Source organism: Pseudovirgaria hyperparasitica (assembly GCF_010093815.1).
Source record: "Pseudovirgaria hyperparasitica strain CBS 121739 unplaced genomic scaffold EJ05scaffold_3, whole genome shotgun sequence".
Lineage (NCBI taxonomy): Eukaryota > Fungi > Ascomycota > Dothideomycetes > Acrospermales > Acrospermaceae > Pseudovirgaria > Pseudovirgaria hyperparasitica.
Genome location: NW_022985551.1, coordinates 772,211 through 784,306, shown reverse-complemented (window position 1 = coordinate 784,306; position 12,096 = coordinate 772,211). Strand labels below are relative to the sequence as shown.

Here is a 12,096-nt window from a genome sequence, read left to right as displayed (position 1 = left end):
GCCTTAAAGCTAGAGTTATTAGGGAGGGTATAGGTTTTAAGAATTAGAGGTATCGGTAAAAAAACTTATGGATGTGTTGCGCGTACGACACGTGCCAAGAGTTACGCTGAGAAAATTACGGACGGATATTTCTTAGATATATTAGCTTTATAATACTATAATTATTATTTATAACTAGTATTTAGATCAAAGCTATATCGTAGAGCTACATTATTTAGATAATAGAGACTTAATAAGTGAGGTTTTGGTAATAGGAAGGTGGATTTGGACCACTATTGCGGCTCCGCTTGGAACACGGGGCCAATATGAGCTGCGAAAGTGCAATTGGTGCCCGAGGAGTACAGTTTAGATGAGGGCGTAGTCACACTCTGCAGGTAGTTATTGAACCACAAAAGGCAGGCATTCAGGATGCTATGTCTTGTGCGATCTCAAAGCCTGGTTGGTCAGTCGGGTGCCCTAACTCTGAGGTCGCATTATCGAGCTCTCTGGCTTGCAGATAGTATGCATGTAGTGACGACTCATCAACTTGGCAGATACAGGCCATGAATACGGTGTCAAGGCTTTAGCCTTATCACGTGTGAAACACAGTACGGTGCCGCGAAATTGCAACCGAAAATGAACCGTCCGCATCTTGACAATTCTATTCCATGCATAGCTAGAATAGTGAAAATTTTCACAAATAGTCGCTATCATGAAAGATCGAGAGTCCTGAATGCAGGCACTATCAAAACTGTTTTTTCTTGGTTTGCTGGAGCCTTATTGTCTCAACTACTCAACATGGTTTCTTCAGACACGGAATCGGATGGCTCTGAACATACGACAGAACCCAATACCATCGAACGCGCCATATCGAAAGAAAAAAAGCGCAGCCAATTCCATAAGACAGAATCTGGATTCTTTCTTCCAAACGATGCAATCAATCGGATCTTGACTAAAGAGGCCATTGCTCAAGCTACTGCTATGAAAGAAACAGACGCCAGCGTCAACTATACTTTCAAGTTCGCGAAAAGACTGTTTGCCATTGTGGTCTATAGCGTGTCCTACAACGATCTTGGCCGCAGTATACTACAAAACGCTATGGAGTCGTTCAAAAAAGCAAATATCAATGATCACATGCTGCCCCTAATAAGGGACGAAACTGTAGGAGCCTCTGCCAGGGATTCAAGTTTGAAATATTTTTTTAAAAAATACAAGAAGCGCATATGGAAATCCAATATGGAACAGGCATTGGACACATTTGAAGAGCGCCAGTGGATGTTTCTTGCTCCCACATTCTCGTCCGATGTGAAATCTACCATCGACGTTCCATGGTGCGCACCTCTGCCATTCGTGTCACGCGCTCCTTCAATTGCAGAAGGCTCCTTTGGGTGGGTATATCATTACGATGTCCATGGAGCTCATATCGACGACATTGGCTCCCAGGTGAGATTGTACCGATGAGCTCGTGGTGTATATCACTAATATCACCGCAGCACTCGCAGCCCTCTTCAAAATATACGCCCAGGACCGTAGCGGTCAAGGAATTTCGAAAACGGAATGGTGGTAAAGTTTCCGAGCTACGCAAAGCTTGGGAGGCAGAGGCTGAGAATCTAGTCAATGTAGAAGAGAGGGACAGCTCACACATCGTTCACTTCATTGCCGCTTTCCGTAGGTGCTATGCAGATGAACAAATAAACGAGTATTACTTAATGTTTGAGTGGGCAGACGGTGGTAGTCTTCGCCAGCTATGGGAGGTAGTAAAGCCTCGTCCTGACGTTACGTTTGTCAGAACGGTCTTCGATCAGCTGATTGGAATTACAAGAGCAATTAGAAAATGTCACTACAGGGATAGTGATGGCGACAGTACTCACTATCGTCACGGGGATCTGAAACCTGAAAACATCCTTTGGTTTCGAACCAGCAACGATATCAACGATATTGGTACGCTCAAGATCGGCGATTGGGGTATAGCAAAGGGGCATACCCTTGACACTACAATCAGGGTAAATAATACATCAACTCGGTTCGGGACTCAACGCTACGAACCTCCAGAGTCAGAGACTGGATTAGTAGCAGGTTTTGAAGGCCAGAGTGAGAAACGCATCTCTAGACTTTATGATATCTGGGCCATGGGTTGTATTATTCTTGAATTTCTCAGCTGGATGTTGAATGGCTACGAAGGTCTCTCGAGGTTCAACCAATATACAAGTGGCTCTACTGGTCGTGAAGAGCCATTCTACGAACTGGAAATTACCAAGCTAGGGGATAGGAAGAAGGCAGTTGTCCACAGACGTGTTGTGGAAGAAATGAACAGGATGGCCAAGCACCCAAGGTGTCTGGTCAATAAGACCGCTTTGGGTGATCTGCTTCAACTTGTGAGAGACCATATACTAGTTGTGGGCGTTCCAAATCGAACTGCCTCTGTAAATCACAACTTTGAGCATGGAACTCCGGAACAGTGTGGCACGTCCCCCATATGGAATAATATTCATGTGGGGCCGGGTAATGGTGGTAGATCAACTCAAATTGTCCACGATCGAAGCCACAACGACACACCTATGATTGCCGTGAGGGATACAATGGAGGAAGCGGCAAAAGTAGATCCTGAGTCCGATTATGATGAGCTTCCTCAGTATCGATATCAGGCTAAGAAATTCTTGGAGGCACTAGAAACTATCAAGCTTAAGCTTGACAATGACGTCTACCAGTTCGAAGATGCTATCAGTGGTGCAAGTCCCATTACAGTTCCTATCGAAGAGCAAGCAATGTCAAGTGCTGTTAGTAAAATCGAGTCGTTGAACATAGGGAGGGTATGATATCCACATTCTCTTTGGCGACGTTGGTGAAAATTCTCCTCCGCTGCAGAGAATTCCGCTACTTATTGTTGCTCTACAAGTCAGCTACGCTCATCCAAGACTTGACAACGGATGGGAGTATGTTACTGACAATGAAGTTACATCCTTGCTGTGGAGAGAGAACGAGGAATTATTCAGACTGCTCTACTCTAACATAGATTCATCACACCTTTGTCAGGATTGCATGGATGTGCAAGAAAATATCTGGAGCCTGGGTCACGTTATCAACTATCCCGTGTATCAACTCAAATTGAGAGCCGAGTTGGGGCCCTGCAAACTCTACAGTGTTTTATGGGATGCATGTCAAACGAATGGGGCTCAAAGATGCCACTGTCCGCTTCACTCGGAAAGGATCACATCTAGTCATTAACGGCGGAAATACGCCTGCCCTATCTGTGTTTCGACACCTCGGTAGGCTACTTGCTATAGATTTCATATGTTTGACTCTTGCTAAACTTCCATGCAGATCTCATGACAAGTGCAGCAAGAGACGTGCAAATCGGAATTCCAAGATTACCGGCTGTCGGGACACGAGGACATTTCCAGACGCTGAGTCTATGGCTTCATGACTGTGATACAAATCATAGTGATGGAAAATTCTTAGCTCGAAACTAGAAGCAGTCACCGATAAGACCATACCTAAGAGGCTTCTTAGCGTTGGCACCGATGGTGACCCCATTGTCTATCTTCAAGAAATAGGAGATCATAAGAAAGGTATTGAGGTGGTAGCTATGGCCGCAACGTTTCGTGATGCCGTTATTTTGACGCAAGCTCTGAGGAAGCTCTACTTGTGGATCGACTCTCTATGCATTGTTCAAGGGGAAGGCGGGGACTTAAAGACAGAAACAAGGCACATGTTGGAAATATACAGCGGAGCCAGCCTACTATGTCATTGCCGCCAGCAACGCAACGAACCACTTTTTCAGGTTTTCTGAAGAGAAGCAAACAGCTGGACGCTGAATGTCTAGGTCTGAATTTAGAGTCTCCCTTCTTCATTTGCAACATGATAGATGGGTTCCAGAGGCAGGTATTGTAAGGTGAATTGAACCGCCGTGGATGGGTCCTTCAAGAACATGCTCTTGTAAGACGAACGTTGTTCTTCACGGACTACCAAGCTTACTTCGCGGGTCGCGAGGGCGTACGATGCGAGACTATGACCAGAATTCGCATGTAAGTCAGACGAAGACGTTGGTACTACAGAGTGCTAAACACACGGATAGTAATAAAGCAGCATTACTTGGGGATCCAAGATTCCCCCGAATTCTAACACCAGCGGACCAAGGAGAACGCATTCTTAGATACCAAGAACTCTATAAGACGTTCTCAACACTCGAATTTTCCAACAAATTTGATCGTCCCACCGCTATCGACGGCTTGCAGCGCCGACTTCTTCGGACCATGGACTACAATGGTGATTTTGGGATATTGAGTAGAGAATACACGGATGGTGAGGGCCTATATTGACGAGAACGACACTAGAGGTCCTAGGCAGTCGAACAGATCCGTATATACTGGAAGCATTGACTACTTGACCCTAGAGTTCGATGGCATTGACTGGCAAGATATTGAATCTCCTTGGTCTAAAACATCGGGGTCTCTTCCTAAACAGCCACCCAAGTCACACGCTACATGCTGAAGGCAAGAGCTACCACATATATACATCCTATCAGTTTTAACAAGACTCACGGAGTGTGGCTTAGATTTGATCGTCCTCAAGAGTCGATCGAGCCTCAGGAACCATGGTGTATGGTGATTGGGCATTCAGAAGGGCACGGGCGCTCTTGAAAAGAAGAAGCATTACGTCCTACTTGTATCACCTAACAATGCACAGTCACCTGTGTATAGGAGAGTTGGTGCAGGTTACATGCCTGGGTCATCTATCGATCGCACTAGGGAACGATCAATCCTGATAGAATAGGGCACCCTACTCGGGCAAAGATGTGTGCCAGATCCCTAATAACTCTTATTTATATTACATTCCAACTAATTATGTATTTGAAATTGACTAATCGTACCTCTAGAGCATGGTATTACACATTCTCATCTGTCTCCAATTATGACCATACATTGAAGTAAAACAAGACCCTCACTATACTTTTGGATGAATCCATATCATAATACGATGTGAAGTCGACTGCATAAGATTCTTTAACTGGCCTGCAACATATACAAAGTGTTCATTGCACCAACTTAGTGTTAAATTAAAATCTGCCCAAACCATCCTAAAGATAAATCCTCAAGATTACTGCATGGCAAATGTCGATAACAGTCATGTTGAAGCAGTCACAAAGCACAGTCATAAGCTGTACTGCTAGCATAAATGACTAGGGTTTACTACTTAGCCATGATGACCATGATGTCATATCGTCTGTTTGTGAGCATGGCCTCACTGTGGAAACCCTTGTCTTAGATACGAGAAGCGATAGATTGAGGTTTAGCTCGAGTGACTCGTAGGATTACAGTCGGGGATTAGCAGCTCACATATAGGTTTCAAGAACTTTGACGTGACATTAATACATCTAGTGCCTGCAAACCAGATACCTGTTGCTTAGTAGAATTCACGCTACACGTAGGTAATCTTCTCACATAACCTATAGTATCTAATCTATTGTTGCAGGTCATTTTTTAGCTTTAGGCATTTCGACGGACTTAGTATCATATTTTAGGTGAATTTATTCAGACCAACGATACTGAGCTTCTCGACTTATAACAATCATATATACTACCCTCTTAGGAGTGTTGCTTACTAGCAATGTCTCTCCCAGACGCAGAAGTTCTCGGAAATCACGAATTGCTCTTTGTGTTACTGAACTTGAAGGACAGCTATAGAAATGTTGCTATCGTCCATCAGAGGCATCATAGCAACGCGTCTCCTTGTTATAGTAATATTAACACCATGTGTGCACTAAGTGTATCCAACCTTAGAACGATCGTTCCGGATCCAATTCGAACGTTGTTCCACGTTAGTGTAGCTCGAGAGGATCTTCTAGCATACACCCCATAAAGGGCTTTTAATGCTGACCATATACAGCTTTTAGTTGCTCTTTATAGGTCATCTTTTTCGTCCAAACCCCTAGGTTGTTTATATATACTGGAGGGTGTATAGCAAAGAGTCTTGTGAGAGGCTAGTATGTGAGATTAAATATATCATGGAGCACCGCATCAATGATTGGAGCACATGTGGCATCTCGACTGAGTTTCTGATCTCTTAGTCATATTCTCCTATGTACAAATAGGGCATTGCGCCATCATAACCCCACGTGCGAATACAAATGTGATGCTTCACTGTTTCTCGCAGTGTCTGAGAATATATTAGCATACAATTAAGTCTGAGTTTGACAGTCGAGAACTTAATGCTAGGACATAGGAGAAGGAATGGAGAAGTAGCTTACCCAAGGAACCCACTCGAGTCCTTCACACATTTACCACCTTGAGGAAATCCGAAGCAGTCAAAATCGTCAAAACATACTCCACCGGTTGGAGCCGGTGCAGCGCTCGTGGCTGGAGTACCAGGAAACCCAGGAAACTGTGGTGCAGGTACGGCGACGGCAGTTCTATAGAAGCACTTAGTATTGATGTCATATGGCAACGCCATTCAGTCAAAGAAGCTTACCCTAAAAGAGAGGCAATGATAGCTGTGAGGATCGTAAAGGACTGCATTTTGATAACTTTTGGACTATTTCTTTTGACTTCTGGGTATTTTAAGTACGTGATTCTTTATATATCCTTTGGGTACTCGCAAATCCTTTGTCTTCATATGCTACAATGCTACCAAACCTCGGCTTGACATGAAACCCTGAGTAGTAGACAGAGACCACCTCGTTCATCTTGGCAGTGCATGTGCGTCCCAAACGTTCTCATAAGAAGCATGGACCACCGAAGCAGCGAGTTACAAGATGCTGTTGGCAGTCTGAGTTAGGTTAGATGAGAGCCGTAAATGTTGAGATACGGAAGATAACTGTGCCGTTGATCGCGCAACGGCTCGGTGAAATCTTTTATGTGACCACATGCCTTCAATGTAGGACCCCTGATAGCGGCAAAGGAGGTAGACCAGATGTTAACGTGATCATACATAGGCTTTAAGTTTAGAGATACTAAGATGAACGTTGATTGGTTGAGAGTCATGTAGTGTGAGACCAGGTTTACTAGTAAGGTTCATCCCCGCTTTATCACATGGTGGTCGTGGCGTCTGGGGAAACGACAATCGAAATAGGGATCTGCACTGGGGTATGATGAAACTAAACATTTAGCTTGTGATAAGCTATTTTGCAACATTCTGATTCTGTAAACCACTGGCTGCATATGATTTACGAAGCACCTGACCTGCCCTCTGCTCAATTTTAGCACATGGCCGACAAGATACACCTAATTAAACAATGTTGCGGTGACGCTGAAATGTATCGGTCAAGCAACACTACAAGACATGGCTTTTTGCGCCGGCTTGCAAACAAAACTGTTCGGAATAACAATCCTGATTTACGGAGACTATTTGATCCGAGGCCATGCTTTTGCCCTGTGATCACCATGCCCTCTTTATATCACAATAGGTTTACCAATCATTAGGAACATGCAATATCAATCGCTCGCGATATAGTACCACAGCTGGCCCTACAATGTCATTCTTCAAGACTTCAGTCGCTTCTTGCTTACTCGGCGTTGCTATTGCAGTCAATGAGGCCCCGATTGTCCCAGTAGCAGCACAGATCGGAGCCTTGGACTTTGGCATTACCTGCCAGGTTCCGATTCTTGGTAACTATACATTTGCCGGATTCTTTACCGCCACTGCTGCCATTCAGGCAAACGCAGGACAAGAGATATACTACACGGATCTCGTCGCCGAAGTTACTATACCATCATCTATAACCACTCTTGGGGGCCTCATCGGCGCCAGATCCGTAGACGCAAATGTTAAAGTAGCTTTGGACCTTGAGAATGCGTCTCCTGCAACGTTCAATATCTTTCCAAATGGCCTCCAGATCAACGACATCAAGTTTACCCCAGGATCTCCTGTGACAGTGCGGGTTCCGACAAACGGCACCCTTCAGCCGCTTGGGCCGATCACGATGGGTGCCGCTGGAACCACGCATGCTATTCATCTTGGCGAGGTTGACATTGAAATTATGATCCCGTTCGGTACTTATATGGAAACAATCCTTACGTTATAACCCCTAACACATTCAGGCCCAACCAAATTCCCACTCGACGTTAAATGCCCACCTCAAGCCATCCCATACGACTGCGACTTCAGCGGCGTCATACAGCAGGAGATTGATCTAACAATTTCCGGCACCGTGCCTACATATCTCAACCCGGGCAAGACTTTCAGTGTTGACGACGTGTATGCCTACCTACGCGTACCGGCAGCACTCACGGCGCAGGTCAAGGCTATCATTCCCGAAGCAAAGACCGGGCGTGTAACAGCAGATAACTTTACCATTGCAGTGAAGAATGGGAGCCCGGGCGCGTACAACGCGCTGCCAACGCCGCAGGTTGTCGAATTCGAGTTTGTTGATGGGCAAGAAATTGGGATTGCTGTTCCGAAAGATGAGACTTTTTCTATTGGGCCGTTGGTACCGGGAATGTCGGGGAGTGAACTGTTCTTGGATGCGGGAGATGCGTCAGGAGCGGTGGATATTTTGGATGGAGAGGGTGCGACTGTTATCACGGTGCCATTTACATGTGTGCCGAAATATACGAGTTCCTTAATTGGGTAAGTTTGGCCGAGCTGTGATGTTGGGTTGATCGGCTAACTTCGAGTAGGATTCCGGTGACGGATCTGACTGCTCCTCCGATCACGCCTTGAAACCATAGTCTTTAGTACGTGGGAGCTGACTCAACCTTGGTGATATGGAACGTAACGCATGTGAACAGGAATAGCATTTGTACATATATATAGCATGACGTCGTCTTCCAAATGCGCTTACTGGCTCACATGAATTGGCACCTATGAGATACTGGGGAGACTCATATTATGTTCACTGTGTCTTTGAACATCGTTCTCCCCCTTCCAACAACCAGTCTTCCATTGATTTGACGTGTTTGTTCACCTTTCACCATACCTTCACCCGGCAAACAATATCCGTTCCATTATTTGGCCCCTTATCATATAATCACCCCAGCACATTAGTTTTATCTCAGCTCCCTAAAGTTAACTTAATATTGAACAGTACCTCCCACACATGCTGAACTCTCTTGATTCACTCAGACCTGCGAAAACCCGAATGCAGTATTATGAGTAGGTACCTCCGAGCCATCCTGCCTGCAAAATTGCGAACTTCGCTTTCGTGCAAGAGACGCACCGGCTTTATCGCGCAGCGCATTTCTGATATCGGCTTTCCCATAGGTATCCATGATGTATTTTACAGAATATGTTTGTGGGAACAGGACTAGGTTCTTTGGGTCTGTTGTGAACTGCTGAACGTCTGGTGCAGGCGCCGCCGTCATCATCTCAATATCCTTGGCAATGGTGAAGCAGAAGCCATCGAGGTCGAGGTCATTTGCGTCGGAGCCAAATGGATTCTCGATTTCGCGACCGATGGCTGCAAGGCCGAGGATTATGTATGCGGCGACTAGACTGGTTAGTATTGTCTAGCAGCTGAAGCATACTGTCAACTCACAGATTGTGCCAGGAATCGTGATCCAGCCGAGCGGACCCCACATTTGGATGGGGAGTACGAGTATGTACACCCATGTGATCTGTGAGATGGCGATATTGTAGGCGGTGGGCAACGGAGTATCCAGGACGCGCTCTGCTGAGACCAAGCACTCATTCATCGTCATAATGCCACTGACCAAGGGTGCTTGATACACAGCCGCAAGTCGCCCCTCACTCTTGGACATTACATGATCTACGAAGGTAGAGAGATACGTGAGGATCTCGAGAGGTAAGTTGCCGATCGACTGTTGGCTTTCCATTTGTTTGATCAGCTTGCGGGGATTGTCGATAGCAAACGGTAGGCCGATGAGTTCTCCATAATGCTTCCAAGTCGGCTTCTTCGCGGTTGTGGATAAGTCCTTTGGTGGCCCTATGAAAGTATCCATCCACTGGAAGAGGCCGGCATATTCTTCGTCGGAGTTGATACCAGGCTCATAGCGGAGCTTATGTTTTAGTGCGACTGCGAAAGAGATGATGAGATTAAGTGCAGTCCTAGACTATGTCAGTATTCTTGTGCTTTACTTCAAACTCATATTAGCCACGTTACAGTTTCTCCAATAGATGTTTCTTTCCATTCTCAATGTTTTCCGCATCTTCCCCGACATGTAGCCAGATGAGCCGAGACATGTTTTGCGAAGCCAGTCGAAGGTCAGACCAACATCTGCGGCCTTCGGTGTACCGCTCGTACGCCGAGGAGCTACGAAAGGATAGTCCTAGACCAACAACAAATCCGAGTACTGTCAAAAGAAGGCTATCGCAGGAGACTAATACCATTGTCAGTTTCTTCGCGGGCCTTTCAAAAGGAACGCAACTTACTGTCGACTCGGTAGAAACAGATACAGGTAACGGCAGCGGCCCAAACTCCAACAAAGAGTAGAGGCAAGATCATTTTGGGCAAAACACTTCCTCGCAGGCGAAGAAATAACGGCCATTTAGAATGTTTCTGAGTATCCAACGGTCCATTTACATATCCACCCTCTGTCTTCTTGTGAAGCATGTTGAAGCTACTAGTATTATGGTACAACTTGGGCTTCTCAGAGACTCCCCATGTCGAAGACTGGGATCCATTGATACTATTTGATGCTGTACTAGGTCCCTCTATCGCTGATGGTTGCATTGTAGTCTTTTCGGACGCAATTGTAGTCAGTTGATGGCCTGTGAGGGCGAAGCGCTTTGTAGGAAAAGGCTAAAAGCTTAGTAGGTGCCTAGATATTCAGGAGAAGCAGGCTGTGAACACCTTTTATCATTCTTCCATGTTCCACAAATAGTACAAACTTAGTCCAAGTCGCCCCTATCTGTTGTGTTATGTTAGAGTAACATGATTACAGATGTGACAATACATGCTACTGAAGACAACTGTAATAGGCCCCCACACATGTTCATACCCTGAAATAGACCCTCAGTGGTAACAGGGTTATTTGAGCAAGGACATGATGCAGCTCCACATTGCATACTTCAATTGGAGAATCTTATCTTCGTAAGTGAAAATGAGTGGTAGAGACCAGGCTATGTTTCCAAAGCTGAAACGGACTCCCAAACCCGTAACTTTACTGAAGATATAGCCTTATAGGTCTTGGTCTAGACTATCCAATAAGTAAGTCTCTAGGCTCATGCTAATAAAAATCTGTATAGCAATCGATGCTACGCTCCAAGTTGCGAGTAGAAAAGCTCTGATCTGAGTATCGTACTCTAACATATCGCTATCCAAGAGATATGTCTGCCTCTAGCAGCTGCAAGGCTTCCCCTGAGCTAAGTCTCACCTCGCCCAGAGTTAGTTCCTTGTTTGAGAAGACAGCGGGATTGGTGCTCTATTTTTGTCGTCTTATATTAAATATAGGGGCCAATAAACACGTCCCTCTTCTTTTACCTTGCAAAGGCTGATTACTGCCCGCCATGGATACACATGAACCAATCGACCCATGTAAGGTGGTGAGACGAGTGCAGCCCCCACGCAAGGCATCGTTCTCAGGTAAGGCAACAACAGAGCGTGTAAACTGTTCAGACCATAGGTATTTCAACTGCCTTGTCGTTATATCTCGGACCCATCTAAAGCGGAGACGCGTTATAAGCGGAGCAGGTTGAGACTAGTCGCATGATAGTCGTGGAATTGAAGCAGTCATATCGGCTAGTTCGCAGCGTCTGATATTATGCAGAACACTATATAGTAACACGTGGGATAAGCTGAGGGCAGCCTGCGACCAAAGAATTAGGATAAAATTTTCCAATGAAAGGACACTGACGTGGAAGCTAGGTCACGTCCACTGAACAACATATACAAAGACACTGCAGGCACAACCACTTTGGTCATATTCAATATCGATCTATCCAACTTAACTAACGTGTCTAAATCTAGCAAAACATAATGAATTTGTATCTAATTGGACTTGAGCCTGAGGCATCAAATGCATTGACGAAGTCTTTTTTGCACTCCATGCTAAAAGGGAATGTCCTGGGAGGACTATTTCAAGATTGTCCTACTGTTTAAAAGATACCGCGCAGGCTGACCATCTTCTTGCATAGGATCTCATCATAGATCAGGTAGTAGCATGTGATATGTCGACTATTTCAGCTTCTAGTGCCTTCTTTATTTCAGCGACACTCTATGTT

The 12,096-nt window shown here is 45.3% G+C and overlaps 4 protein-coding genes across 4 annotated transcripts; 2 read left to right on the top strand and 2 right to left on the bottom strand.

The window, feature by feature from the left end:
• Positions 1 to 777: 777 nt before the first annotated feature.
• Positions 778 to 2,795, top strand: EJ05DRAFT_497479 (kinase-like protein; the record flags this gene model as incomplete). The annotated part of the gene is made up of 2 exons (XM_033746542.1): positions 778 to 1,422; positions 1,473 to 2,795. The coding sequence occupies 2 exons, from the start codon at positions 778 to 780 to the stop codon at positions 2,793 to 2,795; spliced, it is 1,968 nt and encodes a 655-aa protein (XP_033603359.1).
• A 3,321-nt stretch (positions 2,796 to 6,116) lies between these two features.
• Positions 6,117 to 6,494, bottom strand: EJ05DRAFT_497478 (uncharacterized protein; the record flags this gene model as incomplete). Its single annotated transcript, XM_033746541.1, has 3 exons — positions 6,117 to 6,135; positions 6,227 to 6,388; positions 6,448 to 6,494. 3 exons carry the CDS (start codon positions 6,492 to 6,494, stop codon positions 6,117 to 6,119), a joined length of 228 nt encoding a protein of 75 aa, XP_033603358.1.
• A 953-nt stretch (positions 6,495 to 7,447) lies between these two features.
• Positions 7,448 to 8,637, top strand: EJ05DRAFT_497477 (uncharacterized protein; the record flags this gene model as incomplete). Its single annotated transcript, XM_033746540.1, has 3 exons — positions 7,448 to 7,967; positions 8,016 to 8,544; positions 8,595 to 8,637. 3 exons carry the CDS (start codon positions 7,448 to 7,450, stop codon positions 8,635 to 8,637), a joined length of 1,092 nt encoding a protein of 363 aa, XP_033603357.1.
• Positions 8,638 to 9,035: 398 nt separating this feature from the next.
• On the bottom strand, positions 9,036 to 10,486 carry EJ05DRAFT_497476 (UPF0187-domain-containing protein; the record flags this gene model as incomplete). The annotated part of the gene is made up of 4 exons (XM_033746539.1): positions 9,036 to 9,403; positions 9,452 to 9,981; positions 10,037 to 10,253; positions 10,306 to 10,486. 4 exons carry the CDS (start codon positions 10,484 to 10,486, stop codon positions 9,036 to 9,038), a joined length of 1,296 nt encoding a protein of 431 aa, XP_033603356.1.
• Between the last annotated feature and the right edge of the window lie 1,610 nt (positions 10,487 to 12,096).